This window comes from Mercurialis annua, linkage group LG3, assembly GCF_937616625.2.
Source record: "Mercurialis annua linkage group LG3, ddMerAnnu1.2, whole genome shotgun sequence".
Lineage (NCBI taxonomy): Eukaryota > Viridiplantae > Streptophyta > Magnoliopsida > Malpighiales > Euphorbiaceae > Mercurialis > Mercurialis annua.
In genome coordinates this window covers 61907990-61925092 of record NC_065572.1, presented here as the reverse complement: position 1 = coordinate 61925092, position 17103 = coordinate 61907990, and the positions used below count along the sequence as shown (strand labels likewise).

Sequence of the window (17103 nt, the reverse complement as noted above, 5' to 3'; positions counted from 1 at the left end):
TCGCATTTTATCATTTCAATTATATCTCAATTTTTTAATTTTGTCAATTTCTTTTACTTAAATGATGAAATCATTTAATTAACCATATTTAAAGATAAAATTAAAATCATTTTCATTCAAAAAATACAAATAAATCATTTATTTTAAAAAATTAACTAAAAATCATAATCAAATTAAAACTAATTTAAATTTTTAATTAATTTAACTAAATTTAAATAAATTTTAAACATGTACAATTAATATAGGCTATACATGGAGAATGTTTTTGAATTTTTTTCAAATGAAAAAAGACGTCAATTTAATGTTTCAGAGTACAATTTGAAACGATAAAATGTGAAATAAAGTAAAATTGATAAATTTTAACGTCAGGGTAGTCGAAAAGGGGCTAGAAGATCGATGTATTTTAATGTATCAGGCCTTTATATTAGACTTTCTTTGATTAAGATAAGGAGAGGCGTAGCGAGAAAATATTGGTGAGGAAACAAATTGTAAAACTAACAATTAATTCATGATAAATGCCAATTTTAACAAAATTTATAATTATTTTTTAAACAAATTATATTTTCGAACACTTCTGATCTGGACGGAGCACGGATTCACATGTGAGTGGCTCCGCCGTTGAAAGTGAATACATGTTTTGAATTTCAAACAAATGAATTAAAAAAATTAATAAAACTATTGTGTCATTCATTCGTGCAACAAGCCAATTGTCTGTTACTCATGTGAATTTTTTAATAATTTAAAATATAAATAATAATCGCAAATGTTTATTAATTTGTTGTAAATTTGAATGGCACAACTATTACATGAGATAAACACTCTTTAAAACATGATATTTTATTATTAGTTTGGCAATAGATTAGCTATTTTATGTAAAAAAAATAGAATAGCTATAATATCCATTTTATGAAGGAAAAATTCTTATCTAGATCAGTTTTTATATAATTTTTTTTTAGTTAAGACTTTCTGCGTCCCAAAGAAAACAAATATTAAGGGAAGATTAGGATAATACTCTATTTTCTAAAATAATTTGATTTCTTACCTCAATAAGGAAAAGATAAAGAAAATACCTCATCATTTTAATGCTTTTATTTTTTTACTCTAAAGCATATTTATATTGTAATTATACCTCATTTTCTTTAATTTTTACTCTTAGCATATAATAGCTGTCATTTTTATATGACTCTCTTTCTTTTTCTCTCTCCTCTCTCCTCTCTCTTCTTCTTCTTCTTCTTCTTCTTTTTCTTCTTCTTCTTTTTTTTCTTCGTCAATTTTTTTCTTCTTCTTTATTTCTTCTCTTCTCCATTTTCTTTCTTTCTTCTTCGTTCTTTCATCGCTCCGCCGCCGTTTCTCCATCGCTCCACCGTCACTGCATTGTTCTTTCATATTTTATTTTAGCAAACTTTTCTTTAATTCATGTGATTATTGCGATTTTTATAACATTCAGATCTAAATAAATTACTCTTGATTTTTTTTTCAAGTTTAGATATAAAAATCTGCATGAAAAACAATGTTATGATGAAAAAAACGACTTTCTACACAAAAAACGATTTTCTGCAAAAAAAACAGCATCTGATTATCATATGATTATCATAACACTGCAGAAAAAAATGATTTTTAAAAAAAAAAAACAGTCTCTGATTATCATATGAGTATCACTGTATTATCATGTTGTTATCATAACACTGTATAAAGAAATATTTTCTACAAAAGAAAAATTGATTTTCATGTTGTTATCATTGTATTATCATCTCGTTATCATAATATAATCATATGATACCGAGATGATAATGCATTATTATACCTAAATGATAATGTTATGACAACGACATAATAATAAAATTATGATAGCAATATGATAATATGATACCTATATGAAAAGAATTACATAAAAATTATAATAAAGAGATGATAATGTGAAGAAAATAGTATGATAATGAAGTATAATAAGGTCATATTATCATACTATTATCTTCACCTTATCACCTTATTATCATAAATTTTTTGTAATTGTTTTTCATACATGTATCATATTATCATACTATTATCTTCACATTATCATCTCGTTATCATTAATTCTTTTGTAATTACTTTTTTCATACATGTATCATATTATCATACTATTATCTTTACATTATCATCTCATTATCATAATTTTTCTGTAATCTTTTTACATATAGGTATCATATTATCATACTATTATCATAATTTTATTATTTTATTATTATCTGGTTATCATACTGGTGTCATGAATCTTTTGTAATTTTATTTTCACGTACGTTATCATCCAGTTATCATAACCTTATCATAATTCATTATCATCTAATTATCATACTCCAGTGTTATGATAACGACATGATAATCAGACACTATTTTTATCATACATTATCATAGATATTATCATATATGTACCATAAATATTATCATCTCGTTATCATATGATAAAACATTATCATATGACACTATTTCTGTAATTTTTTTCCATGTAAGGATCATATTATCATACTGTTATAAGCTTATCATTATATTATCATAAAAACATTATCATACTATTATCATTATCGTACATTTGGATTATCATAACCTTATTATAATCATATAATATTATGATAACGATATGTTAATACAGTGTTATTCATATGATAATCAGACACTGTTTTTTTAGTAAAAAATCAATTTTCTCAGCAGTGTTATGATACTTACATGATAATGCAGTGATGATACTTATATGATAATCAGAAGCTGTTTTTTTTTGCAGAAAATTATTTTTTGTGCAGAAAATCGTTTTTAATACAGATTTTTAGATTTAGAATTGGAAAAATTCAAGAGTAATTTATTTAGATCTGAAAGTTGAAAGAAATCGTATTAATCACCACGAGTTGAGGAAAATCGCTAAAATCAAATATGAAAAACGGCGGAGCGACGGCGGGATGATGGCGGAACGACGACGGAGCGATGAATTAACGATGAAGAAGAAGAGAATAAAAATGAACAAGAAATAAAGAAGAAGAAGAAGAAAATGAAGAAAAAGAATGGCGGAAAAAAGAACAGAGAAGAAGAAAAAAGTCATGGAGAAGAAAGAGAAGAAGAGAGAGAAAAATAGGAAAAAAGTGACAGTTGTCACTTATGAATCACCAATAATATAGTTAGAGTAAAATAATAATAAAGAGTAGGTATAATTATAATATAAATAGGTGTTAAAGTAAAAAAATAAATATATTAAAATAGTGAGGTATTTTCTCTATCTTTTCTTTGTTGAGGTAAGAAATCATATTATTTTTAAAAAGAGAGTATTTTTCCTAATTTTCTCAAATATTAATGATTCCATACTTTTTTTTGTTTTTTTAAAAATAAAATTTATTTTATTATTTTTCACTATTAGATGAGTTATTATTATTTTCATCAAATGGTAAAATTAACATATCAAGTCAAAAATAAAAATAATGCTAAAAAAGCCTTAAGACTAGTGATGTATTCAAACATTTTATAAGGATCTATAAAAATATAAAATGATATATATTTTATTATAATTTTATAAAGGAATGCAAAATAAAAAGTTGGATAAAAAATATTTTGTTATTTCAATGAAAATATAAATCTATAATAGAATAATTAATTATCATATGTTATATATAGGTAAAAGAAAGTAAAATAATAAAACAGAGCCGTGGAGCGGTGAAATATTATTCTAGAGAGAGAAATTACATTCTAGAGAGAGAACACCCGATTTTCTTTGATTTCGAGCGCAGGGGACGGTGATCTTCGGCTTTTAGCCGGATATCGTCATCTCTTAGCTCATTTCTTTCAATGTTTTGTTGTTTGTTTGAATAAATTACTCCGCTCTTTGGAGTTTTGGTGTGTTTTTATGTGTTTTGTTTGTGGTTTCAGTAGATCCTTGATTCGTTCAAGACTTTTTAACGTTTGTTCAAGATTCAGCTTCACGTTCTTGAAGATTTAAGACTTTCTTTTCATTGTTCGAAGTATCTTAACAGCGGAACAAGTGGTTAATAAAAGTTTTGGTGTATGATTGGTGCCAGAGAATTCTTCACACTGGAATTCATCATGTTTTTAGTCGTCTGTTAAATTTGTATCTTTAAATTTCTATTTTTGTTTCGTCTCTTTCTGTAGATCGATATAGGGTTTCAGTTATTTTTTATTTTTAATATGTTGATCTACGATGTACTTCGACGGTAAGATGTAATCTGTTAATCTATCAATATTACTACTTATTGACAAAAAAAAAATGTTATATATAGGCACACACATAAAAAGGAACTGGAATTATACATAGAAAATTATTAGGCCTGCATAAGGATGTGACACATAAAAAGAGAAATGGTCCAAAAACATTAAAACAAAACAAATAAGAAAACTGGAAAATGTATGATTTCTAAGTACTTATGCTACAATCTAATTGGGCCAAAAAACATAAGCTTTACAATGGGAAAGTGGGTAGAGGGCTACGATATTTTGGCCCATATTGTTAAATGACTAGTCCTAACTTTCAATTTCGACCCACTGATCCAACCCAATATTAACCCACCCAATTGTGGCCCATCCAATGTTGGCCCACTGATCCAGCCCAATTTCGACCAGCTGATCCAGCCAAATACCAATGCTAAACAAACTCATTTTCATCAAATCCATTGTTATGTTGTCGGTGGATCTACAGAAAATTTATGAAATTCACTCTATTTTAACTTTATTTATAAAACGCTTAATGCCTTAAAAAACTCCGACCTTTTATCCCCTTTTCAATCCTATCCTGACGCTAAAAAATTATCAATTTTATCACAGTTTGTATTTTTTTCATTTCAATTGTATCCTGAAGCATAAAATTAACCTTTATTTATTTGATAAAAGTTCAATAAATCTTTTTAAAAATGGTCAATTTAATATAAAAAGTTAATCTAATGCAAAAAGAGTCAATGAATTTTTGCCAAATAAAAAAAGGTCAATTTTATGCTTTAGGGTACAATTGAAATGAAAAAAATGTCAAATAAGGTAAAATTGACAGTTTTACAACGTCAGAGTAGGATTGAAAAGGGGATGAAAGGTCAGGGTTTTTTTTAAGACATTAAACCTTTATAAAAAGTTACTTCTTCTAAAAAAATTAAGTTTAGCATTCTTTAATATTTTGGTTTTTAAATTTGTAATTTTATAAATTTATATTTATATTTTAATAACTAATTTAATAAAAGATATAGTGAAGATTTAAAACATTTTCTTTTTTACTCTCTGTTTTCTTTGACGGTTCTTTTTTTCTCGAATCACAATTGCCATTTTATGTAGATTTGTCTTATTCTTTTGAAAGATTTAGATATTTTATAATTTTTTTGACAAATAAAACCACTCAACTATGTCGTATGTTTTATTCATAATTAAGGAGATTAATTATTATAGCTTTAGAATTCAGTAACTTCCGAGAGATTTTACTCTACCCGTTCACAAAAAATTTGAATGCCATTATTTGCAATGTGATAGATGAAATTATATAATTTCTTACCCTTTAAAAGGTTAGAAAAATTTATTTGGTTGTATTTCTTGTTTTTCCTTTAAAATCAACCAATTCATTTAAAATAATCTAATGCACCAAAAAAAAACTCAATTAGGTCTTCGTCTATGGTTTTATTAAGATTTCTTAAACATTTAAAACTTATTTTCTTTTAATCTAAAAAGAATTAATAGCGATGAACAAAAGAGTCCCTACAGCCTTAAAATAGCGTGAAAATTTGTTGAGAAATTTTATCTCTACACCAAATTTAATTGTATCATAAGTTGGATGAAGTTACATAAAATTTTGAAAGTTAAAATACATTCTCCATTAAGCTGGAAATTTAGGTAAGAGTTTTACGAATAATTATATAACACAACGGTTCTACCACGTGATTCGTGTAACAAATGTGAAATTCTAATTTCTCTTAAAAAAACAACAGAATTATTCATATATCTTCCGATGGAGGATCCGAGTTCAGATCCAAACCCGTATTCTCATCGACAAAATCATCGTTCTGCTTGCTCCGGCGATCAACATCTTCAAAATCCGCCGCCTTAAAAGCCGGTTTCCATAATTTCTTACCATCTTTATTACTCTTAAAGTACTTAACTGCAACGTTTACTCTTCTTAATATTGCAAAAAACTCCTCAACTTCTTCATCTTTTACAGTATCATCCTCATCAGCAAGAACTGGTCTCTTTTTATTCTTCATGCGATCACCGTCCTCTTGCTTTCTCTTCTCCATTTACACGTTAAAACTACGTCGTATTTGTGAGAAGTTGGATCAGGATGTTTGTAGAACTTGATTATGGCTATGGAATGTGGTTTTATGGGTGTATGTGGACGGTGATGACGGGACGTGACGGTGGTGTAATGTCGTCACGGTAGTGACGTAGAAAAGTTTTAGCAGCCATGGAAATTTCTTTGGTATTGGGTTGACTGTGTTTATTGAGTTTTTATTAGTCTTCTTAATAATGAAATAATTAATATATTTATATTGGTTTTTTCTCTAAATCGAGTTCATAATTTATTTATAAATCTAAGATTTTTTTTATATTTATATCTAGTTCAATATATTTTTTAGTTCATTTAGAAAGCTCTGTTATTATTTTTATAATATCTTATTTAAAAATTCTCATTTAAACTTTGAATATTTTACATTATTAATTAGGAGTAGTTAAAATTATTGCTTCATTAACAAAACTATACAATTAAAGAAGCATAAAGTGTAAATAAAAAAATACCAATAAACTATAGCTCAACTGATATATACAATGTTAGAATTCGGTTAAAGTTGTGGGATTAGTTTTTTATATCAGTATTAAAAAATTTCAAAAAAAACATGAAAATAATTATTTTTTTAGTTATATTCAAATTGAAAATGAGATGGAGCGGATATATATCCTCCCCAATTGGTTTTTTCTTTATTTCTTGTTTCTCCCGTATATATCATCAACTTTGTTATTCTTCTAATTTTTAATTTTATATCATATTAAATCAAAAGAATTCAGAAAACCAAATTATTCATATTTCTAATATTTTTGGCAAATCAACAAAAAAAACAAAATTTTGTTACTGTTTTCTTTTATTTTCATTATGTTCTCATTTGGCTTTTTACATGAAATCAATAATAAATACTCTCTCCTTTCTAAATTGATAGGCACTATTCAATTTTTTTTATCTTAAATTACAGACACTAAATATCTATTTAAATAAATAATTGTCAAGTATACTCTCATTAATTATAAAGAATATTTTGACAACACAACAAAAATCATAAAAAGACAAAAATTATCACTATTTTTTTGTTGTTGATGAGGACTCAATCTACTGAGCCGAAATTCAATATCATTGTCAAATTCCGGGATATGGATTGCCCGCAAGTCCGATACCTGAAATTACCACTATATTAAATAAGGACAAATATGATATTTTTTTATATATTAATTCATTTTATTTAAGGATCATAAATTATTTAATATCCGTATTTATTCTAAATTATCTATCAATTTGGAGGGAATACTAATTTACTTTGTAAAAAATGAGAAACAATAGAAGTGAATCACAGATAATTAATTTTTGTACATCATTAAGCTTCAGAAGTTATGTTTCTACAAGAAAACAAAAGGGAAAACATAACATGTCGGTGGAGGTAATAGATGATCTAAATTGGGTTAGATGTGGCTTAACCAGGCCGAATTTCTTTGACCAAAATTAGCCCACTTTATTTGAAAATAAGGTTAATTATTAATTAATTTATTACCTCATGAAATTAGATATGAAAAATTATTTTCCTTCTAGATTTTAAAATTTTACTGTATTCCTCATATAATATTTGCATTTCTTTTTTAGCTGAAATTTTGCACATATATCTACATCTGTCGAAAAAATTAATTGAATTTAATATATTTTATTAGTTTAAAATTTAAGATTTGTATGATTTAAAATCAAGTCATATAAAAAATATATTATGCTATATAATTCGTAAATAATATTGAAAAAATCACAATGTCGAATTCATTTTTTAAAATAATTGAATTTGATTTTGAATTTTTATTAATTTTTTTAAAATAATTATATAAATATCTTATTGTTTATCAAATTATTATAGGGATAAGCAAAATATATTAAATTAATTAATGTTTTGATGTGTATAGATTTTTTTGATAAAAATTTATTTTTTAATCTTATTTTAACCAATATAATTCTTTTATAGAAATATTATGTTTTGATAAGTAATTTGAAATTACTTTAAAAAAATATTTGAAGTTTTAGCAGTTTTTATGGACTTTTTTGAAAGAAAAAAAATAAGTTTAAGGGTCAAAATGAACTTTATTTTAAACAATCAAGCCCTTTAACTAAGTCAAATTACATAATTAATTAACAGAAGGTAATAATAATTAATTTAATCAAACGTCAAGGAGTAAACTATTGACTTTTTAAAAGTCATAGGAGAACTAGTAATTTTGACCTATATACAGGGGAAATTTAGTAATTATTTGCAGTTGGTGATGGTTAAAATTGGATTCACCTAAGAGAAAAAGAGAAGATAAAAAATGGTAGAAGAGTTTCGCCCATGACGACACCCTACATGGACAAAAAAGAAGAGCAAAATAACATTTCGCCAAAAAAGAACTATAAAGAAACAACGAGGCTCGCCTAAAAAAGAAGACTCACGAAAAAAATATAGTAAAAAAGTAATAATAAACCATCTCAAAAACGGATATAAATATCCTATGAAATTAATGTATTTGTAAGAAAGCTTGAATAATTCATATCTATCAAAAGTTAATGTCCAAAAAATAAAACTCTCAAAATGAAGAAAAAATTATAACAAAGGAAAACGAGAACACTCACTTTAAAAAAATAATTACTCATTAAAAGAGTAAACATGATTAGCATTCAAAGATACCATCAAACCTTAATATAAGATAAAAGCAACAAAAAAAAGTGGATAGAACAACACGCCTAACATAGAAGAAAAACATGTTAAAATTATGACAGGAAAAAAGTTCAATATGTCAAAAAAATTGACAATATATAAAGAAGAATGAGGTCTTCGTCTAAAATAAAAATTTTACCTCAAAGATGATAGTTTCATCAAATATAATGGGATCGCCTAAATAAAAAGGAGTTACAATAAAAGACTTCACTAATTAAAATTAAAGACAAACACAAAGAATACGAAAGTAAGGAATTTTAAAAACTAAAAAAAAGAATACAAATGAAAAAAAATTGAAAATTGAGTTTCTAGATAGAGAAAGTAAAAAAAAAGATGAAATTATAAATAATTTGGTTGTAATGATTACAATATGGGAAAATGCAAAAGGACTTAACCTTAAGGACGCGCCTATACGAACTGATACGAAGGACACGATTAAATGCAAGAGACACGTGTTTATGATCTTTATAAATTTAAATAAAGCAAAAGTTACAAAAAAATGTAAGATAAAAAGAGTCTCGCCAGTAAGAAAAATTTTTGCTGAAAGGGTCGCGCAAAAAAAAAAGACTCGCTAAGGCAAAGTTCAAATCAACAAGGAAAAGTTAAAAAATCAAACAACATATAAATATTCAGATATTAGCTTACTTGTGGGAGAGCTAATGATGACAATTCAATTCCACGTAGTAATATTATAAACTGAGTCCTATGAAATTCACCCATCGAGGTAGACCTCGCACTCGCCGAAGAATGATAAGTAAGAGAAACAAATTTAGTTTAAGAAAGGCTAAGTCCTCTGAGACTCGTCCATTTAAATAAGAATTCATACAGATTCGCCCATATGCCCGAATTTCATAGGATTCGATAATCAAATCCGAATGTGAATATTTAAAGATCTAGAATTTGAATATAATTTAACTGCAATATCAATAATAAAGGAGATTATAGAAAATTCAGATCTTCTAGAAAAACAAAAGACATTCCTATTCAGAATCATATTTCTATTCAACAGTTATAATACTATTCAGTTTCTAAATAGACTCATATGCCAAATAAAAATCTCTTTTCTGTTTGGATTCATATGCTAAGTAGGAATCCCTTTTTTATACAGATTTTAAATGGTATTTCTCCATGATCATTATAAAAGAACTTGAGGTATGCCTATACACAACATTATTACAATTACTCTACAAGCTCTTGAGTTATTTGTAAAGTTTAGACTGACTTTTCCATCAGAGCACTCATCAAGAAACTAACGTCTGATCAGTAGTCTAACATCTGTTTTGCAGGTTAACCTGTCAAGAAGTCTGAATTCATCACTAAGCAACGTGGGACTATTTTTAACATAATTAACTATTAGATAAATATTCTATTAATATTTATCAATTAACTAGATAAATATTTTAATTATCAACTATTATATTTATTTAAGTCAACTAAATTAAATTGATATGATTTTGAGGTCAAAAATAATTAATAATATCCTAAAATTTAAAGTCAAAAATAATTTTATTTGTGTTTTATGGGTCATTTTAAATCTACATATCTCATAAAAATATATTAAAACTATAAATGAATTAATTATTTTTTTTATGAATTTATCAAATTTCATTAAATTGAATTCAAAACAGTTATATTTTTAAGAAATTCGAAAAATTCAAAAAATTAATTCAATAACTTGATGGAACATACTATTTATGGTAATATGTGTTGTCTGATTCGCAGACCTTCTCACGAAAATGAAAACTAAATTATCAAATGTTCTGCAATTAAATACAGCTCTCGATTAAACTTCTTTAACGCTCACTAACAAGTTTCAATGTAGGTTAATTTAGTAAAAATGTTTATAAATTAAGACATCTATTATATTTTTAGTTTTTATATTAAAATTAACTACGACAAATAATATGGACAATCCGGTATCTAAATTGAAATTAAAGTAGCCATCTTTGGACTCTCTAGCTAAATCATGGTTCCCTTATCCAAGTAATGGACCAATATGACTCCTTTTCAGTAAAGGGACCAAATTCCCATTCCCAGCCACTTGACCACTTGATGTAGCCATTAGTTCTCTGCCGCTAGCTTTTCCCACCGAGGGGGCGGCATATAGATTGGTAGAGTAGCTACGGGACCCATTAAGTATGGCAAGGTTCACGGGCCGGTTTTTAGCCTTTCCCTGTAACCCATATGCTATGCCGTGATTCGCTTCCATACGTCAAGTTTGGGGCCCGTTTACAAATGTAATTTGTTTGGCCCAATCTCTAATTTACATGTAGCTTGCCTCTTTTTCTCAAGAGTTATTTAGATAGACTACGGGCTTTGCCCAACTTAATTAGTTAATTACGGCCCTAAGTTTGAAAGTTGAAATTTATCATTCCATCTCTTTTAATTAGATTTTTAACCTTTGTAATGTCAATTTTTATACTTTCAGAATAAGAAAAATACGGTTCCAAAATTCAGAGAGGTTGCATGTCGTGATTCTTGCGAGATTCACGCCTACCTTTTCTCCATTCAAAATCCGATTGCCATTTCTTTCAAACTTCCCATTTCTGTTGCTTTTCAAAATTTGAATTCAAAATGGGTTCAACTAGGTCAGCCTCTAAAAATTCTCCCCCGCAAAAAATGAACATATCGACATCTAATCCGAGTTCTAGCAAAAGAAAAATTGATTTTGCTACGGAAACGAAGAATCGCCGAGCTGTTGTTCATGAAAACGATGACAGTGACTTCGACGATTTCGAAATACCTCCTAAGAAGACGGATAGGCCTGTTTCATCTGAAATATTTGCTATAAAGGTATTTTTTATTTTTTAACAATTTCATTATGGTTTTATAAGTTTTATAGGGAATTTATAGTTTTTTGTTTGTGTTTGTTTCGGTTTAATAGGTGTTTGGTGTTGTTTTCAATAATAATTGCAATAATTTTTTCTGTTCTTTATTGTTTCTTTTAGTGAATATATTTGACTGTGTGTATTTACTATTTTGCTATTTAAATGATTTTTATGTAGGATTGGGATTATTTCATACAACCTTCGGACCATTTTCCTATTAAGGTTACCCATCTGATCAAACCAAGATGTATAGCGAGTTTTCGTTATTCAAGACCTACGTTGAGAAGCAATTTTTTGAAGTTTTAAGTGTATTGTCTGATTTGAAGAGTGCTGTGTTTTTGAATGATCATCACGATCATGCGACGGTAAACCTCTGAATCACAACTACTTTACTAGTTATTTTTTATATGTGTTAATTAAATTTTAGTTAAATTTTTGTTACTGTTAGTTACTGGCTGGTTAACCGTTAGTAACTATTTGATTAACTATTATTCAAATTTTATTGGCTATCAATTGGTTACTATCTGGTTAACCATAGACACACTATTATTTTGTTATTTGTTTTTAATTCAAGTTATATTTTTTTAGGAGGATGTTGCTGGAGATGTTTCATCCTCAGAAGCTACCAAAGTATGTTATCCAAGAAATCTGATGACGGAGACCATGATGCTGTGGAGACACCTAAAGATATTTTTGAATCTGGTACATCAAAGGAGGATCATGTTCAAAATGATGGACAAGATGGTGATAAGAAACCCGAAGATGACTCTAATTGTATTAGGAACGTCTTGGTTACCTCTTGTATCGGTATGGGCGGATGAAGCTTGAAAGGAACATTCAAAGCGACGAGGTGGTTGAACCGAAACCGAAACTGAAGTTTGGAAGACCAAAGAAAATTCCTCAACATATCATAGAATAGCTTGTTTACTTTGAATTTTATGATATCAGTTTGTAATACTTTTTTCTTGTTATTTTAGTACTTTATTAGCAGTAGTACATTTTGGTAATAGTTGGTATGTTTTTACATTTTGGATACCTGCTGGCATACAATTGGGTACCAGTTGATATACATTTGGGTACTATTTGGCATACTAAGGTTTTTTTAATACTGGATATGTTATTAAATTACATTATATTGTTTATATGGTTAGGTATATAGTTGGTCTTATAATGGTAGACCAGCAACATCAATTTAAATCAATATATACTTGCGCATTTTTTGTTAATTATTTTCTATATAATACACACATTAATTATTATTAAATTTGTCTTATAATATTTGGTCAGCTTTTAGTTAACTTTTAAAACCTAATAAACTGGTTTAATTCAGTATATAGTTGGTTATCGTTTAGTTGACCATTGGGTAACTAATTAATAGGTTATAAATTTATAAGCGTTTTACGCATAATTTACTAATTTCTAATGGTATACTAAAAGTAAAATTAATAATTTTTTATACAATTTGTTTAAAATGCATAATTCAAGTTTACGAGCAATTTATGAACGATTTATTAACAATATATTCCAAATAAAATTTATTACAAGTTAACCAACAGTGTACCCAAAATTAACCATTGGTTAACCAACACCCAGAACAAATACAAACACTCATAAGCATTTCTTCAAACACCAAGAGTGCAGCATCAAAATCAGACCACCATCGACAACCACCGTCATCCATAACCATCAAATTAGATAATCTCTTCAAATCACAAAGAAATTAAATGAGAAAAAAAGAGGATCATTAAAGCAAAATAGCCGCCGCCTCCACTGGTGGTGCCACTGTTGATGGTGGGAAGAACGACGACGTAATGGAAAAGATAACATCGCTGAAAAGAATGATGACCTTCATCACGGAATCCAAATCGACCACCGCGGCCTCCACCATAGCGACCTCCACGTCCGCCGCTGAATCTTCAACCTTTTTCTCTTCAATTGATTGGATTCTCTGAAATTTCTTGTTTTTGTATTAACAGAAATATTTTGCTTTTGCTCTCTATTATTTGACGCAATTCTCTGTAATCTTTCACTTTTGAAGAACTGAATATTAACAGATTTTATGGAATTAAAGATTTTTCTAATTAAGAAAGATTTGTGTGAATCAAAAGTTGAGAGTAATTTTGGGAGAATCTTTAATAAGAGTTGATTGTTACCTTAATCAATTGTTAATCGTATTTCTCTAATTTAAGAAAGTTAATTTTGCAAGAAAAAATAAGAAAAGGTTAATTGTCTAAATGGAAAATGTTGGGCGTAATTATAGAATTATTTATGCTTAAGTTGTGCAATTGTCAATTTTTCTCTTTTCTCAACTACAATAAGATAATGAGAGCATTTTTAGTGGTCTCTTTAAAATTAACAAATATTTAAATTTAAAAAAAATTGTCAATAAATTAAAATTTAATAAATTTTTTAAAATTTAAATTTAAAATAGAGAGTGAAAATGTGGAGAGCCATTTTTATTCTCTACTTTTTTTTGCAAAGGTTAAAATTTCCATCAATAATAACGAAAATTATATAAACGATTTCTCAACACATTGAGTCAACTATTGTAGAAAAGATGATGAGAGCTGTAAAATTACAGTCATTGATTAGGGTTAAACTAACCACCAAAGGTCACCCAAATTTGCAGGCTAAAATAACTAAATTTAATAATTAAATCTATACTTTTTGAACGTTATAAAAAAGCGTACACCCTGAACGTTTCAGATTTATAGGCAAAAAGTTGTTGTTAATGACATCTATTACAACCTTTGAAATAAAAGCTTCGCTTGTCATAATAATTCTAATTTCAAATGTACGACTGCTAAATTTCATTTGAAATGTATTATTTTTAATTTTAAAATTTAAAGACTGAATAAATAAATTAATATTATTAAGGCAAAAGGTACAAAAAAACCCTCGTAATTTTTACAAAAGTATAAATCAACCCTTTTACTTTTTTGAAGTATAATTAAGCCCTCTTTGTTTTCAAATAGAACAAACAACCCCTTTCATCCAACATCATTAGAAACACTCGTTAATGGCTGAAATGTCTCTCATAATCATATAGGAAAAAAATTCAAAAATAATTTTAATATTTAAAATATTTACCAAAAATTTGAGGGGGTAAATGTCCCAAAAGTAAACTAAAAGGGTTTATTTGTCCAATTTTAAAATAATAAGAGTTTAATTGTTCAATTTTAAAAATACGGAGGCTTAATTGTGCCCAGATAAAGTAAAAGGGCTGATCTGTACTTTTGAGAAAAACTCGAGGGCTTTTTTGTACCTTCTGCCTATTATTAATGATATTAATAAATTTTAATATTTTTATAAAAATAAAAATAAAATATAAAGTAAATATTAGAGAGTCTATTAAAGTAAATATGAACATACTACTCTTTGTCTTAAAGATACTTCTTATTTTAACAATTATACTCTTTAAAATAAAGAGCATCATTAGAAATGTTCTAACATAGACATTTTTTCATCCTTACTAATTAATTAACGTATAGCTTGCCTCTTTTTCTTAGTTTTTGTGTTAATAAGAGATTCGACACAACAAGTGACTGTTGGCTAGGGATGACAATGGGGAGGGGATTCCCCGTTCCCCGTGGGGATCCGCCCCTAATGGGGCGGGGAATCCCCACCAATTACCCCCATGGGTACGGGGATGGGGGAAAATCATTCCCCAACCACGGAGATGGGGACGGGACGGGGAGTATAGTCCCCACCCCATGGGGATCCCCATCCCCGTCCCCATGGGGATCCGATTTATATTTATATATATTTATTTTATATTATAAATTTTAGTATGTTATTTATAATTTTAAATAATTTAACATAATTTTTTTTATTAATTTCTATTTAGTTATAAATATATAATATTATAAAAGGTAATAGTATTTTCTATAGTGATTTTTTTTTCAAATATCTTATGAAAATAATAAATTATTTATAAATTATATTTAATTATACGGGGAACGGGGATCCCCATGGGGATGGGGAATCCATGGGAATGGGGACGGGGATGATTTTATCCCCATTAATTAAATGGGGACGGGGATTCCCCATAGACGCGGGGATGGGGATGGGGATGGCTTCTCCGTCCCCACCCCGCCCCATTGCCATCCCTACTGTTGGCCCGGTTGGCCACAGTCCACTATGCATCTGCAGAGGGCGTGAGTGCACCCATCAGCCAGTGGACTGAAAAAATGTATTTTCTAAAAAATTTAACACTGACAATCAACACCTAATTTAGTATAGTTCTACCTTTGACCAAAAAAAAAGAGATTCGACACGGCATAATTAACATATTAAAATAAACGAATAACATAATTAATACAATTAAATGACAAAGACGACACGACTAATATAACCCATATAGGATTTTTTAAATTATATAAATATCATTTTCACCTCACATTTATCAATTTATACAATTTTAATATAATTAATTTGACACTTTCATTTTTTATTGTATGAAAATATAATTATTTTTATTTATATATTATTATAAATAATTTTATTTGTACATGGATTAGACAGGTTGCATGGATTTGCGAGTTAATCATGACACGGCTTTTATTTCTTGCTATAAATAGATAGACATGTTTTCTGCACAAATTTGCTAAGTCTTATCCGAATTTGGTAAATTTATATATTAATCGAATTGTGTTATTGTGTCAATAATCCATTTGACATTCCTAATTTTGTATGCACTTCACATTTAAATCCATTTCTCTTAATTTTAATAATTATTTTTAGATAATGTCAAAAAAAAATTGAGTAATTTGTAGACGAATGACGTGCAAAAGATTCCCCAGTATGAATACTTGACTTTTTAGACACCCAGTAGCATTTTAATACTTTTAGTTCTTTATCTTTTTTTTTTTGTCATTCTCAACCAAATTGTGAATGAAATCAAATTTAGTCCTGCAAGAGTATCCATAAGGGGCCAATTCAACGACAATTCTGCCCCTTTGTTATCTTTCCATTAATGGTTGTGTTTATAAGTTAGGGTGTGTTTAGGATTTATGAATGAAAAAAGAAAAAAGAAAAAAGAAAAAAGCAAAAGGAATTAGAGAAAAGATATATATATATATATATATATATATATATATATAAACCTAAAAAAGAAAAAAAATGAACTCATACTATTTATTATGTTCAAATGTTAATTAACCTCTAAATTTATAAAATAATACCTATTAGTAACAACTAAAATTTTATTCGATCTCACATTTTAAAAATATGCGATTATCATTATTTTAAACAAAAAAAATGCTCAAATAAAATTTTACAAAAAATTTCATGAAAAAATACACAAATGATTACACTTATTATTTAATTTTTATTAA

The 17103-nt window shown here is 27.5% G+C and overlaps 1 protein-coding gene and 1 long non-coding RNA gene across 2 annotated transcripts; one reads left to right on the top strand and one right to left on the bottom strand.

Moving 5' to 3' along the window:
- Positions 1 to 5942: 5942 nt before the first annotated feature.
- Positions 5943 to 6242, bottom strand: LOC126672809 (protein NEGATIVE REGULATOR OF RESISTANCE-like). The gene has a single exon (XM_050366761.1). It carries the CDS (start codon positions 6240 to 6242, stop codon positions 5943 to 5945), a length of 300 nt encoding a protein of 99 aa, XP_050222718.1.
- Positions 6243 to 11254: 5012 nt separating this feature from the next.
- LOC126674251 (uncharacterized) lies at positions 11255 to 12873 on the top strand. The gene is made up of 3 exons (XR_007639479.2): positions 11255 to 11732; positions 11945 to 12132; positions 12356 to 12873. It is a non-coding gene; the product is annotated as an uncharacterized LOC126674251 (long non-coding RNA).
- Positions 12874 to 17103: the final 4230 nt, after the last annotated feature.